Genomic DNA, 15,938 nt, shown 5'->3' with positions numbered 1-15,938 from the left:
GGGAGCTAGAGCTCAAAGAGCAGAGTACTGCATTCTCAATTCTGTTTTGCAGTCTTGAGAGGTAGAGCTTCAACGAATGACATCCACATACTCTCCTCCGAGTCACACACTAAGCCAGGACCTAAGGAGTGACATCCGCAGCCTCACCTTTCATTCACACTGCCATCATCAAAAGGTTTTAGAAATGATTTGTACACTCCCACTCCTTGTTCACAATCCTAGGAGGTAGAGTTTCAAGGACATCCACATGCTTTCTTCCTAGTCAGACACCAAGGCAGGACCTAAGGGGTGACATCCGCAGCCTCACCTTTGATCCACACTACCATCATCAAGAGGTTCTAGAAATGATGTCCACATTCTCAGTCCTTGATCACAATCCTAGGAGGCAGAGTTTTATGAAATGTCATCCACGTGATCACTTTGCATTAACTCTATTGTGGGGCACAGCTTCACGGTGATGCCCTAATCCTTGCTCTTTATTCACACTCTTGTGATGTAAAGTTACAAGATGTGACATCCGCATTTGCACTCCTCAGGCGGCAGATCTTTAATGAGTGACTGTTCCTCCTCAAGATATAGGGCTTCAACCCTGCTGAACTTTGGGGCCGTTCTGTGGGCCGCTACCATCATAATGGCGCTAGCCCTTGGCCACTCCTTACAGATGGTGCAAGCGTTCACTCTATCCTCTTCGATGTTGTCTACCCAGTGTGCATCCCTGGATTACCACCCCTCGCCCTCCATCGCTCGGTCCCTGCTCCTGTGAAATGCACTTTTAAACAGGGACACATGCCTCAGAATACCTTCATCATGTGCACTACATAAACCATTACACAATAAACAATAATGATGCCCCCTTCTTATGCTTCATTCCTACTCCTAAATTGCATAGCCAATGGAGAAATGTTCTCACTCCTGATCCTCATTCATACTGAAAAGGTTCATAGCTCATGGAGTAATGTCCCCACTTCTGATCCTCATTCCCACTCGTAGGGTGCACAGCTCTCTGACCAATATTACCACTCCTGATCCTCATTCCTACTCAGAGGGTAAATAGATCATGGAGTAATGTCCCCACTTCTGATCCTCATTCCCACTCGTAGGGTGCATAGCTCTCCGAGTAATATTTCCACTCCTGATCCACATTCCTACTCAGAGGGTAAATAGCTCATGGAGTAATGACCCCGCTTCTGATCCTCATTCCTACTCCTAGGGTGCATAGCTCTCCGAGTAATATTTCCACTCCTGATCCTCATCCCTACTCAGAGGGTAAATAGCACATGGAGTAATGACACCACTTCTGATCCTCATTCCCACTCGTAGGGTGCATAGCTCTCTGACCAATATTTCCACTCCTGATCCTCATTCCTACTCAGAGGGTAAATAGCACATGGAGTAATGACACCACTTCTGATCCTCACTCCTATGCAAAGGGTGCATTTCTCATGAAGTGATGTCTCTCTTCTTGATCCTCATCACAATCTCACCCCCACTCGTAAGGACTGGCCAGATGAACTCACAGTATCTCTCTTTTATGTCCTCTTTACTTTCTTATGCTGTTGTATCTTCTGCTTATTTCTCTGTATTTCACTTTCCAGGGGAAGCTGGGACGGATCGGACCCCCCGGCTGTAAAGGAGACCCAGGAAACAAGGTGAGGAAATCTCTTTTTTCATTTTTATAGAGGAAGACATTGGGCATCACTATGAGGAATGCGGACCCGTAATGAACAGCGCCGGTAAGGGACCGGCTCTGTTCATTACGGGCCGCCCCATTACGAGGTCTGCAGTGGGTCCCACTCTGGAACGCCTGGTCAGACCAGGCGTCCTTAGCAGGACCCGCTGGCAGACCAGGATGCTAACAACGGGCCCGTTATTAGCATCCTCCCCATTCAGCCCTAGGTACTGGGTCCTGGGAATGGGAAAGGGAATTACCCGGCCCTCCAAGGTCGGAATGGCCCGGTAATTCCCTATTCCTGCAACCCGGACCCGGTACCCGGTATCTCCATACTCGTAATGACCCCCATTGTCATCTACCAACATGCAGACAACTACATTTACCAACATGCAGGCAGCTACATTCAGTCCACACAGGTATGTGAAATACTCGGCAACAGACACGGGTGACTCTGGGCAATGCTTGCGCATGGAAATAATATGGACAATACATGCATGCGAACATTGGACATCACCCAAATCTTGAAGAACTTTGAGCAGGGCCAATAGCAACAAGAAATTCTTCTGAGCAATATCCATAGCTCAAATGTACTGAGTACTAAATCCCAGGAAGAAATTCCCTAAACAATACACATAACTACAAATGCTTTTAGTAATATGGACAGTTTGAAATACACTCGGCATTACTCACCGGTGCAAGTGCTCTGAACAATATGGACAGCTGAAAATGCTGGGGCAATACCCACACGTCAAAATACTCTAGGCAGCACCCATATGTGATTCCTCAGTAGGCAATACCCACAGCTGGAAGTACCCTGGAGAATGCACATAACTAGAATGTTTCTGGACATTGTCCATAGTTTACAGCACTCTGGGAAATACTGCAGGGCGTAAATACTCTGTATAATATTCATAGGTATACATATTCAGAGTAACATGCAAATCAGGAAATATGCTGAGCAAATGCCACAAATGGAAATGCGTGCTGCATACCCACGCCTGAAAATACTATGCCCAGCATACATGGAAATACACCGAGCATTACGCATAGTTCTGCATAACTGGGCAACATGCACATGTGTAATGGTTCCGGGCAATGCACGCAGATGAATCTCTTCTGCAGAGTGCCCATCATTGCTTGCAGTACTCTAGGCAATACTCAGAAGGGTAAACACTTTCCAAAATTAACAGCTCAACTGTCATGTGCAATGTACTTAGCTGAAGCACCTCAGGGAAAGACATTACGTTTAAATGCACTAGACAATATCAATACACGGAAATACCCTTAACAATACTTGTTGGGCAATGGCCAAAGATCACAATTAATCTGGACAATACTCCAAGGAGGAAGCAATACTGTCGGCAGTACACACAGCTGAACAAACATACTTTTGACAATATACACATCTAGAAATACTTTGAGCAATACATGCAAGTGCAAGTACTCTGGGCAATGAACACAAGAGAGCATATTATGGGGGGTAAATCTAAATGCGAAAAATACGTTAGATAATACATAAATATAAAAGTACTATAAGTAACAGACACATGAGAAATATGTCTCAGAAATATGTCTGTTTTGAAATAAACCGGGCAATGGCCATATCTGGGAATATTCTGGACAATACATACACGTGAAAATAATCGGTGTAATCTGTGCAGGTACAAATAGTATTGGTTATGTTCTGAGGTGGGCATACTCTGAGCAATACTCACAGTTGGAAATACTCAGAATAATGCCCAGAGGTGGGGTTGTGCACACTGTCCTGACGGGGAGCCCTAGTTTAAGCATGGCAGCAGGGTGATCAAGTGACTCGTGCAGGATGTGCCAATGGTGGGTCCATGCCTGGGAGCCAGGGCACACCCGTGTGGGGGTGGCACCTTGCCTTTGGTTCCCATCTCAGATGCCCACAGCCACTGAGTAATGCTGGGTAAGGCACAGGGTTATGCCATGAGGCTTTCACACGGCATCAAGTCACCAAGTGAGTCCTCTCAGAGCGCCTGGCCTTGCCCATACATTGGCGAATTGCAGGGGGATTGGCATGGTCTTTTGACAGCCTGGCACCTTGAACGTGAGATATTATGGTTGGTTAGATACGGATTCCGTGTTCATGTTCATTGCCACCCAGAGCTCTGACATATGAAGCCAAACAGTGACCTTCAGGGTTTGAAACATAATGGGGCAAAGGGCCCACCATGCTTCACTTGAGGGTCTGTCCATCGAGCACTCCCAGCCAGGACCAGCAGGTGTCACTCGAACAGAAGTGCTTGCACTCCCAACACAAGGTTTCGACTTCAGCTGCACCCCCTGCCCTCCGTCTACATAGAGTACTGGGAAAGCAGGGCTTGTTGGGCGTAACCCTTGCCCCCTGGGTGCTGTTACTACGCCTTCTCCAGCATATAGCCCTGTCTAAGAGCTGTGCTTCTGTGTTACTTCGGCTGCACTCCCAGCCATCAGCCAGACAGCATGACTGTACGAAGCACTACTTGTCTCTGCCTAAGCAGGGCTGTTACTCCACATGTTCTCCCAGTGTAGGCCAGCAGGTGTCACTGCAGGGCTGGTGTTTGTCATTCTTCAAGTCAACCAGCAGGTGTCACTGTAAAGGCAGCGATTGGCCCAAGTCTGGCAGTGGCAGCTCTATTTGCTGCAGATGCTGTGGCACACGATACCGCGCTCGTGACTCAAACCTCATGAACGTCCTAAGCTCTTTTTTGTTGCTTGTTTCAGGGCCCCGATGGATACCCAGGTGATGTGGGCAATAGAGGAGAAGATGGAGACCCCGGTGTGAAGGTTTGTACAGTCCATCCCACAGCTACTCTGCACAGCGCTTTGAAGCCCGAGCCATCCGCACTATTGAATAACATGTCCACACTTCATCCTGTCTGACATGGATGCTTTATCCCTGTCATGCTCCTGGGTTGCAATGCTCCATCTGAACCCTCCTTTCTGACGTGGACTGTGCTTCCTTTGTGTGTGTTTCTCTCTCACTCGCCCTCCTCACTATCCTTTGGTCACAGTAGTTCCCTTATGGCATTTCTGCCTGCCTTTGCTGATGTCCTTTATGTCAACCAAAGATTTCTCATCTGTCTCCTTTTCTTGCGTTTCCCTTTCATTCTTTTTCTCGTCTTTCAATCTGCCTCTCCCCGTCTTTGTGTCTGCTTTGTGCTTTGTCTCTCAGTCTTCCCTACCTCCCTCAATCCCATTTGTCATCTCTCTTCTCTGTCTCTCACTTTACCCCTATGTCTCTCTTGCTCACTTGGTATTACCCAAATTGACCTTTTACAATTGACATTATTATATATATATATATATGTGTGGGGGGTGGGTTTGGGGTAATAAATAATATAATGGGATTGGGTAGGTGGTTGCAGGTCTTTTTGGATTGAATGGGGTGGTTGCAGGGGGCTTCCCCCCACACATATGTCCTAATTGACCTTCAGTTCACGATCGATTGTGAAAAGGTCAATTCTCCTGAGATTAATTGTGAAAAGATCAATTTGTATACATCCACTCACTTCACTCACCTAGCACGCATGTATCTGTGTGCGTGTGTGTGTGTGTGTGACTTACACCCAGATCCGGAACCTCTCGTTCACATTTCCCGCTCCTTTGTCCACTGCACCAGCTCGCACACAATTCAATGCAATATAATTGATTTATTTGGCTCTTGATTCTGGGCCTCATTACGACCCAGGCGTTAAGGGTTAACGCCGTCGTTAACCCTTAACGCCTATTCTGATTTTAACGGCTGCTTTTAGCAGCCGTTAAAATCCATGGCGCTAACCTGCCATGATGCTAATTACGCCACCGTAGTTTACGGTGGCGTAATTAGCGCCTTCCCCACTCCCATTATGCCCTATGGGGCAAAAATGGGAATGGGGAAGGGAAAATGGGAAATGGGGATTTACCGCCCCACTCACCTTGGAATGGGGAGATAAATCCGCCATCCACCATGGTGTAAACATAGTTTACACCATGGTGGTAAAGTTGGCGCAATTAGCGCCTGGGTCGTAATGACCCCCTCTGAGTCCTTCGCACTACAAGTTGCGACCAATTCACAAATGCCATCTGAAGATCTGCATCATAGACGCTCACATTTAGAGGCCCCCTTCCCAATCAAGTGTCCATGCATTTGAAAAACGTGTTGTTGTTTCACAAGCATTATGCTCCTTGAAATGCACAGCAAAGCAAACATCCCCCACTGCCTTTCTGCAGCAGCGGGGTGCGCAGTGCATAGAAGAGTCGCGTCACACCCTTCTGTGCTTTTTTAGTTTTACTGGGTCTGCAATGGTTTGAACCTCTGCTGTCCCTGTTGCATTTCTATATCTCACGGAGGGATAGAAACGCATTTCAAAATGGCTGATTCTTTATGGGAACTATTCACACGAACTAGTTTCCCCACAGAAAAGCTACATTTTCCACATCTTTAGACCAAGTGTTGCACGGTTATCGCCGTTATCGATGATACCCTGACATAGTGCTTTGATGAGAAATAATAATAGTTTTTTACAAGAAGTGCAAAAGAGGGCAGAATAAAGGACTAAAGTTCCCTTGTTTCTACTCCATTTTAACAAATGTTTATAGGGACACTCTGGTGGTGGGTGGTTTGGGTCCCACCAATGTATTCCTTTTTGCCTTATATCACGATAATAATGTGATTGATTGTCAATTATGTTAATTGCATAACATCCGAAGAGAGACAGTGGGCCTCATTACGACCCTGGCGGAACGGGTAAAACGGCGCCGTAAAAGGCTGCGGCGCCGTTCAACCCGTTCCGCCACATTACGAGGTCCCCTCGCGGGACACGTTAAGCACGCCTGGGAAAACCAGGCGTGCATACCAGGTCCCGCGAGGGGAAGAGGGAGCAAACAACGGGCCATCTCGTAATGGCCCGTTGTTTACTCCCTCTCCCATTCCCATTCAGCCCTATGAGGGCTAAAATGGGAATGGGGATGAACCGTGTCCGTGTCCTCGAGTGAGGAATTACCGGGCCATCCGAACTCGGAATGGTCCGGTAAGTCCTCATTCCGAGGACACGGATGCGGTTTTGCTAGCAGCCATGCCGCCAATAGCGACATGGCTACCGGCATACCTCGTAATGAGGCCCAGTGTATTGCAGTTTCTCTGCTTTCCCTTTCTAGATAAGTGGCACACCTCCGCTGCCTAAGAAAGAAAACATTCTTTACAAAGAAAACACATTATTTTTACATCAAATAGAGAAAATGTATCTTTTTTTAGGGAAGCTAGTTAGTGTGAGTAGTTCTCTTTAGAAGATTTCAAATCCAAAGGAGATTCTTTCATATTTGTATTAAAAATTGATTTGAGCACTCAGAAGATCGGGAGCGCTCATTTGGTTCAGCTTGGCGACCACACCGAACCCTGTTGGACTCCACAGCTCATGGCCAGGGCTTCAATCATGATTCCACCATTGGCAAGGAAAGCCTACCTGTTTCCCACGAAGGACACACACCAGTCCCTTGTTTTGCGCTGCACTCCGCCCTCTGCAATGCTCTTCAGTAAAGTTGGGTGACCTTAGATATCAAGCAAAACAAAGAAACTATTAAGGACAAGCAGGGATATGTGGGCTTCATCCAGGTGTATCGGTGCTGCCTTCCAGCAGCTGTTAGCAATGTCTTGGATGTCCATTATTGGCCTATAGTTAGCAGTGACATTTTGACCAAAGGAAGGCTTTTTTATTTAAGGGGGAGAGAGACAATAGTTCTTAAGTATCTCAAGAAGGCGTTACTTATTGTCATGATCAAAGGCTCTACGTCATGGCATGCTATTTTGAGATGTTTACGTGTATGTGGCGTTCAGGCAGTTTGTTGGATTCACCGCCCGATTGATCACTTCAAGATATTGGGCTGAACTAGTGGTCTAAAACTATTACAGTTGGCTTAGTGAAATCTGTATTCAGGAACGAAGCTGACATGATTACTTGATATATTTCTTTCCAGATCGCAATCATATCCTCAACCCATTTGCTGCCAATGTCGAGATAGATTGGCAGAATGAATAGACTTTGGAGACCCCTTAGATTTTTGTATTTTTCTTGCATGAGATTCTGGGCCAATCTTATTATTCGTTCAGTCCTATCCTCGTTCTTGTCAAAGAGGAGCTGGTGATAACTCGTCCCACTTTATGGCAGTACTTGTTTGGTTCTTTTGTTCATTTGGCCTCTACATTCATCCCAGAAGACCATCAAGCCATCGTTGTGATTTAGTTCAGGTTTCTGTTTGTGATGGCTTGGGGTGGCACTAATCATGTTCTTGCATACGTGTCATATGCTGTCTTTTAAAGTGCACACACATCATCAATTTTGACAATTGGTTTGTTTGTAATTTTAGAAGTATTTTTATACTCAGATTCATAATTGTGTTCTTATCTTTCCTAATCCTGGGAGTTTTAGTTATTGGGGTATCCAGTCCTACAGATAAGGGGTGTATTGGCCACTTGGGTTCACAAAAACAGGCAAATACTCCCAAAGAATAAAAATAGGGAATACAAATACACCCAACAGAGAATATGAAACAGAGACGCCAGACCTTTTTTCCCTGCTTTCACTCACACATCTCCATGGATATGTTTGGAGCAGTAGAGCAAGTAGTAGCACAGGAAGAAACCACTATGATTGCCTCTGAAGAGTTAATTAAGTGCCAAGGGCGAGTATGCACACCCTTTTTGCATAGACTTGCATAATAGCCTGGCATTTTAAGGGGTTAAGCACGTATAATTTAATGTGCATGAATCATTAGGTTTAAAGAAATAATTGTTAAAAAACATTTCAGTTTTCAAGGTAAAACATTTTTGCTCGCTTATAAAATACTCCCATTGGGAAATGGACTTAAGTTTGTGCGCCCTATAAACTAATTTTACTCCCAACTTTAAAAAATAGAGAGTAACATACTCCCATTTCAAAATCTGATCTGTAGCACTGGGGGTCTCAACAATTGTTTCTTAAGATCAGTGTCAAATGTGATTGGATGGTGATCCATCCAATCTAGTGCCCCAATAATTAGGTGCTTAGATGAAATGACCTTGCGCCCTTAGGTATCCCCCTCTTTTCTGTCTCATAGACCACGCTCTCTGCCCTGCCCAATTCTTTCTTACATGTGTACCTGCCTTTTTCGCTCACCTGACTACCCTTTGGCCATTGCATTGCCCCCCTTTTTCTAAGTTTCATGCTTGCATAATCTCCCAGAATTGCTTGAGTTGGTGCAGTGGAGAGCCTGATCTCACTTTGGCCGGAACGCTGCAGTATCTGATGCTGTTTTAGTTGGAGCAGTTCGGATTCTGGTCCTTTTTGAGCTCGGATAGTATGCCCGTACTGAGCTTGTGTTGGTTGATTTGATATGCAAATGCAAGTCCTGCTTCTATCCGATCAGCATTCAGGTTCCGGTCCTGCATGGATTGAAACATTATGCAGGCCTTTTTCCTGCTTTAGTTGGAGCAGGGCAGGTTCTGATCTAGCTTGAGGAGGAGCAGGGCAGGGTTTGAGCTGGCTTGAGGAGGAGCAGGGCTGCTTCTGATCTAGCTTGAGGAGGAGCAGGGCGGGTTCTGATCTAGCTTGAGGAGGAGCAGGGCGGGTTCTGATCTAGCTTGAGGATGAGCAGGGCAGGTTTTGATCTGGCTTCAGGAGGAGCATGGCTCCTTCTGATCTAGCTTGAGGAGGAGTGGGGCAGGTTGTGATCCAGCTTGAGGAGGATCAGGGCTGCTTCTGATCTAGCTTGAGGAGAAGCAGGGCAGGTTCTGATCTAGCTTGGGGAGGAGCAAGGCAGGTTTTGATCTGGCTTGAGGAGGAGCAGGGCTGCTTCTGATCTAGCTTGAGGAGGAGCAGGGCGGGTTCGGATCTAGCTTGAGGAGGAGCAGGGCAGGTTCTGATCTGGCTTGAGGAGGAACGGGGCAGGTTCTGATCTGGCTTGAGGAGGAGCAGTGCAGGTTCTGATCTAGCATGAGGAGAAGCAGGGCAGGTTCTGATCTAGCTTGAGGAGAAGCAGGGCAGGTTGTGATCTAGCATGAGGAGAAGCAGGGCAGGTTGTGATCTTGCTTGAGGAGGAGCAGGGCAGGTTTTGATCTGGCTTGAGGAGGAGCAGGGCTGTGTCTGGTCTAGCTTGAGGAGGAGCAGGGCAGGTTCTGATCTGGCTTGAGGAGGAGCAGGGCAGGTTCTGATCTGGCATGAGGAGGAGCAGTGAAGGTTCTGATCTAGCTTGAGGAGGAGCAGGGTAGGCTCTGATCTGGCTTCAGGAGGAGCAGGGCTGCTTCTGATCTAGCTTGAGGAGGAGTGGGGCATGTTGTGATCCAGCTTGAGGAGGATCAGGGCTGCTTCTGATCTAGCTTGAGGAGGAGCAGGGCAGGTTCTGATCTGGCTTGAGGAGGAGCAGGGCAGGTTCTGATCTGGCTTGAGGAGGAGCAGTGCAGGTTCTGATCTAGCTTGAGGAGAAGCAGGGCAGGTTCTGATCTAGCTTGAGGAGAAGCAGGGCAGGTTCTGATCTGGCTTGAGGAGGAGCAGTGCAGGTTCTGATCTAGCTTGAGGAGAAGCAGGGCAGGTTCTGATCTAGCTTGAGGAGAAGCAGGGCAGGGTGTGATCTAACTTGAGGAGAAGCAGGGCAGGTTCTGATCTAGCTTGAGGAGAAGCAGGGCAGGTTCTGATCTGGCTTGAGGAGGAGCAGGACTGCGTCTGATTTAGCTTGAGGAGGAGCAGGGCAGGTTCTGATCTGGCTTGAGGAGGAGCAGGGCAGGTTCTGATCTGGCTTGAGGAGGAGCAGTGCAGGTTCTGATCTAGCTTGAGGAGAAGCAGGGCAGGTTCTGATCTAGCTTGAGGAGAAGCAGGGCAGGTTGTGATCTAGCTTGAGGAGAAGCAGGGCAGGTTCTGATCTAGCTTGAGGAGAAGCAGGGCAGGTTGTGATCTAGCTTGAGGAGAAGCAGGGCAGGTTGTGGTCTTGCTTATTTCGAGCAGTATCCATCCTCTGAGCCTGCCTAAAACGCAGTAACTACGGTTCCCAGACTTGCCTCACTTGAACCAGCACATGTTTGGGATTTTCTTGGCTTTGAACAGTGTTTAGGATGTTGTCCTGTTTGAGTTGGAGGCCTGCTTAGGTTGGAGAATTTCAGTTATCCATCCTGTGTGTGTTTGAGCTTTGCATCTTCCTATTTTTGCATGGTTTTGAGCAGAGCTGGTTCGGGTCCTATTAGAGTTGGAGCAGCACACATTCCGATACTGCCTGAGTTGAACCAATATGCAGGCTGTGGTGTTACTAGAGTTCGAGCAGTGCATGTACTAATACTTTGATTTGTCTTTCAGGGTGATCCCGGTCGCCCAGGAAAGAGTGGACCACAAGGACAAGTAGGAGAGAAGGGATCCAAGGTAAAGTAATCCATTTAGTACATATGCCTATCAATCACATGATCACAGGGCTGTGGGGATCAAGCCCCACAACCCAGTACTAAGCGGGACAGGAACATTAGCAACCTGTCATCCTAGAACTGTCTCAAAAATGCCACATATTCCATCTCAACTCATGATTTCTACGCAGTGGATCTCAAGGGAGATGGAATCTGAAAGGCAACTAAGAGCATGTTGAGAGAGATGAGGACTAAATGACCAAGCAAGAGTGGTTTGAGAGTGCCCAAATGCTGAATATCATGTCACCAGTCACACCTGCAAGGATGGCCAAATACCCCACCCCAGGTGGCCAACACCGACATTTCTAATGAGGGTCAACACCGACATCACTATAGAAGGCCAAACCCACAATGCCAAGCAAAGTCAACACCCATAACCCTGAAGAAGGCCAAGACCTTCATCTCTAAAGAAGGTCCACGTCCACACCTCAGAAAGGGCCAATAGCCACACCTTGGAAAAATGAGAAGAGCCAACATCTAAAGAAGTACAACAGCTAACACCCTGGCAAAGAGCAATAGCCACACCCCTGAATAAGCTAATGTCAAAAACCCTGAGCAAGCCAATAACAGCACTGTTAATGAAGCCCATACTTCCAAGAAGCCAAAAAATGGCACCTTTGGTGAAAGCCAGCATCCACTCCTCTGAAGCGGTCCAACAGCAACACCTCTGATGCATTTCCATACCAAGGCGTTGGAAGAAGCCCATGATGCAGTACAGCTCATCATGTTGGAATCCATAACTCTTTCACCCCCATCTCCAGGTTCCCATTTGAGAAGGGTTCCCTAATGGTGATAATGTGAGGAGCAAAGGACACTGGGATATGCATTCTATGATCTCTGATACCTGGTGCGCTGGGAGCACACTGGGAGCCTTTTGGGGTATTTGTTAGATTGAGTGCTCTGAATTCTATCTGAGGAACCAATAGTCCCAGATCAACATCAGTCCGCATCCTTCCTACAAAATGGGCTGGAGAAGGGAGAACTGCTGGCGTAATCCCAGGGGAATTACTTGAATGCAAAGATAAGAGTGATGGAGTAGCAGGACGATCCTAACTAATTCTTGCTGTTGTTCTTCTGGCAGGGGGGACAAGGGAACAGCGGAGCTCCCGGAATTCCAGGCACTAAAGGAAGCAAAGGTCCTCCTGGCACCGGAGGACCCAAAGGGGAACAGGTGAGATTGCTGCATGGTGATTCCTGCGCTATGCAAAACATACTACAGTGTGACTCACTTGAAAGATCGATAATTCTGATGCTTTTCAATCTGCTTAAAATCACATGCTGTGCATGTGGTAATCGCAGAGTATTGCATCTTTCTTTGGAAGCTCAAAAGGGGGCAATGACATGGCACAGCATGTGAATCTAAACAGATACAATCATCATAAATGCTATTACGGTGAGTTATGCATGTCTTACTTCCTCTTCCTGCCATGCGATGGTATAACAGGACAGACTATCCTTCTCAAGTCGATCTGCTACTACTTAATTTTTTGCTCCTAAAAACGTAAACACCACGCGGGCCAGCGGTCTGCGCAAAGAAGTGTTTCGGGAGGGGTAGGGAGTTACAGACCCTTTTTTTCTAAAAATCAAATCACAACGCACTAGTCGACTTTAAAGTAAGTGAGCATAATAATTGTTGTAAAACATCACCTGGAAACGTACAACTACCAACAATAGCAATGGGATTGCTCATTAGAAAGGTACATTTACAATAGCCCTTACGTGACCTGTGAAGTTTTTCACATATAGGAATTAAGAGTGAGTAGTTTAAAAAGATCTAGGAATTAAGAGGGAATATCTTAAAAGGATATAGGAATTAAGAGGGAATAGCTTAAAAAGTAATTCATCTGTTGTCATCTTTGCACAACTGGCTAGAAGATCGCAAATTAATCATAAGACCTTGCATTACTCTGGGCAACCACCCAACCCCCGGACCATCATTTTCCAGTGTGCCAAACCAATACAGAATAAGAAAGATCATTTGCCAATCAGGCCCGTCCCACCCCAACAGGGGCCGACCAGCATGAGCTGCCAGGTCAGACCCCTTCTGTAAATGTCCTCTTTGCCCCACAATGTTTGAGACTCAAGTTAATCTCTTAAAATTCAGGTCTCCCAGTTGTCATGCAAAGGTAAGGGTTTAACCTCTAAGATGTACAGATGAGAACGTCTCTTCTAAGAACCTTGCGATTGGCCATCCGAACTGACTGCCTGTCCCCTGCTCCCCCATTAACCTATGAAACCACTACAACAAGGGAAGCGTCCCATCACATTTCCCCTCTTGTACCGAGAAGGGCATGCATTCTAGATTGGGTCTGTTTTCCAGCATGCCTTCTAAACTGGCGATGGGGAGAGTTTTCACCCAATACTAAAGAGATATATCTTTTGCCCATACCAGTTGCTCATTGCCCAAGAAGCCAGCCGGGCACACATCCACATACAGAAATCACCCGGGTGATTGACTTTTGCGAATTTACATGCATAATCCTCTCAACGTTTGCCCTAGTAAATTGATATCCTGTGTGGAATGGATATTGCATATATGTTGAGGTATTCCGCCCTTACACACTCCGCAAAAAAGGTATTCCTACCTCCTTGAAAGATATTTTAACAGGGAATTTAAATCTCAACAAGGCCTTTACCTCAGAGAACTCCTGATTCACATTGGCCGATCTCCTGTCCCCGCCCCTTCTTCTTTGTTTGAGGTTGCAGAAGGAATCAAAGTTGCAAAGCAGTGACGAAATAAAGATCTTTCTGCCCAAACTGATGCATTTATAAAAAATGGTACACATTTATTAATAATGTCTTACTGGTATTGGATGAAAATGTAGAAATCAGATCATTTTTATGGAAATTGAATAAAAATAAAAGGCCGAAACAAATGTCAGTTTGGTTTCACTTAAAGCAGTCAAATGTTCAAAAAGAGGGAAACACATCAAAAATAGTCTGTGGCACTTGTACGCGGTCTGCGGGGTCTCAGCAGCCCGCATCCTTCCTGTCATGGTCCATAATGGCCGCAGAGAAGTCAGCTTAGGCGGTATGGGCTTTCGCTCAGTTCCTGGGTGAGGAAGGTCTGACTGGGATAGTAAATCCATGACACTTGGCATCGTCCTGCCCCGGTAAGGTGAGCCTGTGGTGCTTGAGCTAGCCGTCCGGAAATAAACATGTCATGCCTGGTCTTTCTGTTGCAGCTGGGCACAGGGCCTTCCACTACAGCTTCCAGCTTCAAGGACCTGTTCCTTGGATCTAGTAATCATCCTGAAAATGTGCTGTGGAGTAAGTTGGTGACAGATGTGATTTTGTTTGGGCTGCACCTGGTTGCAACCACTGATATCATGTTAGTAGCCCAATTAACCTATTTCGTACCCATTGGGGTAGTAATGTATTTTTTAAGTCCTGTCCCGGGCCATTTTGTTGTTGTCCATTGCTTTGTCAGTGTGGGTCACAAGGCACAACCAAAATGGCTGTTGTGCTGACATGGGCTCATCCTAAGCCAACAAAGGAACGCTCTGTTTAGGGTTAGACCAGTACAAGCTGGATATCCCAATCCACATCCTGTGTCGGAGCGCATGTGTGTGTTGGCGGTTTGTACGGCCATCTTGATGGGTTGGTACGAAGACCTCTGGGCGCTGCCTGGGGTGTGAACCGTGGGCTGGTTTAGATCAGACCCTGGGGTGAATGCATTATCAGAGGGTGACCCTGTGCATTCCCCAGATTGGTCCCTGGACTCATCAGAAGACTGCTGTGAAGATGGGATGGTGCCGACGCTCCTAGTTTGGCCGTGCGGTCGGGGCCCTGGCTGATTCGTCCTGTGCATCCCACTTCCCTCTCCATCGTAGCTGGTTAGACTGTATATCCTTGCTGGACTCTTCTTCTCCTGTATTTGCTGACCACCGGTAACATCCTACTAGCCCATTTGCATAAGGTAGGCGGGGTACCACATTGTCTACCTGGCTTGGAAAGCTGAGTAACGTTATATTACTCGGCCTCGGCTCCATCGTAAGGCATCTTGGATCACCACCAGCCGCTGTCTCCGTTATGGGACAATTGTTCTGCTGGCTGCCTGTACTCGCCTGCTCCTCTGGGCTGATCTGTGATCCTTGCTGCGTCCTGCAGTGCTCTTGTCGCTATCATTGCTGATGCAGAGTTCTTCACCTCATTGGTCACCTTTCCAGGCACGTTCTTCATTGGGTCTTCCCACTCTGGGTACTTGCTCGGTTTTGGGTTCGAGTTACACCACTTAGAGTCCCGCTGTTCCTGGGGCGAATTTGGAGTGTCCAGCATCATAAGTAACTGTCCAGGGTCCTGGAATCCTCTTCCCGCAGTTGGACCCATTCTCAGGGGTCCCTTGAGTGTAAGAGTAGTGGGGCGTTGAATCCCCCTCACCACTTGTACTGATGACATTCCACTTCCCGAATGGGCCTTTTGCGCCCTCAGTAACCGGCTCTTCCGGGCCTGTTCATTCTCAAACCCTGGTTTGCAACTCTTATTAAAGAATTCCCTGGGCCCGCCTCCTGGCTGGTCGCCTCTCCTGATGCCCTTGTGAGATAGAAGATAACTTACCTGACCGGTCCCATAACCGCAGCAGGCTGATTGAGATTTGTTCCATTGATTCCTATGAGAGAAACCATTGGAAACTTTGTGAACTTCTAAAAAGTTGCTTTCAAAGTTCCTCCCCTGGACTGAGTCCCTTTCCATGCCCCCTTTGGAGCCTTGTAGTTTCTGTAACAGAAAGTCGAATTTTAGCTAGTAGCAGCGATTGTATATATATTTTAGCCAAATAAATGACTGCTGTTCGCTCCTGCCCATAGGATATAATGGTATTACAGTAACCGGTTGTGATTACACTGTTGCTAATTTTTCTGTAGG

The 15,938-nt window shown here is 47.0% G+C and overlaps 1 protein-coding gene across 2 annotated transcripts in view; it reads left to right on the top strand.

Annotated features, from left to right (window-relative positions):
* Positions 1-15,938, top strand: part of COL6A2 (collagen type VI alpha 2 chain) — a 95,054-nt gene that overhangs the window by 29,519 nt on the left and 49,597 nt on the right. For both annotated transcript variants that reach the window (XM_069616047.1, XM_069616048.1), the window contains exons 11-14: positions 1,596-1,649; positions 4,400-4,462; positions 10,975-11,037; positions 12,157-12,246. In XM_069616047.1, coding sequence (XP_069472148.1) covers positions 1,596-1,649; positions 4,400-4,462; positions 10,975-11,037; positions 12,157-12,246 — 270 coding nt within the window. The remainder of the gene's footprint in view (positions 1-1,595; positions 1,650-4,399; positions 4,463-10,974; positions 11,038-12,156; positions 12,247-15,938) is intronic.

This window comes from Ambystoma mexicanum, chromosome 9, assembly GCF_040938575.1.
Source record: "Ambystoma mexicanum isolate Mex_15411 chromosome 9, UKY_AmexF1_1, whole genome shotgun sequence".
Lineage (NCBI taxonomy): Eukaryota > Metazoa > Chordata > Amphibia > Caudata > Ambystomatidae > Ambystoma > Ambystoma mexicanum.
Note: the sequence above shows the minus strand (reverse complement) of the source record. Positions and strands in the feature narration are given on the sequence as shown.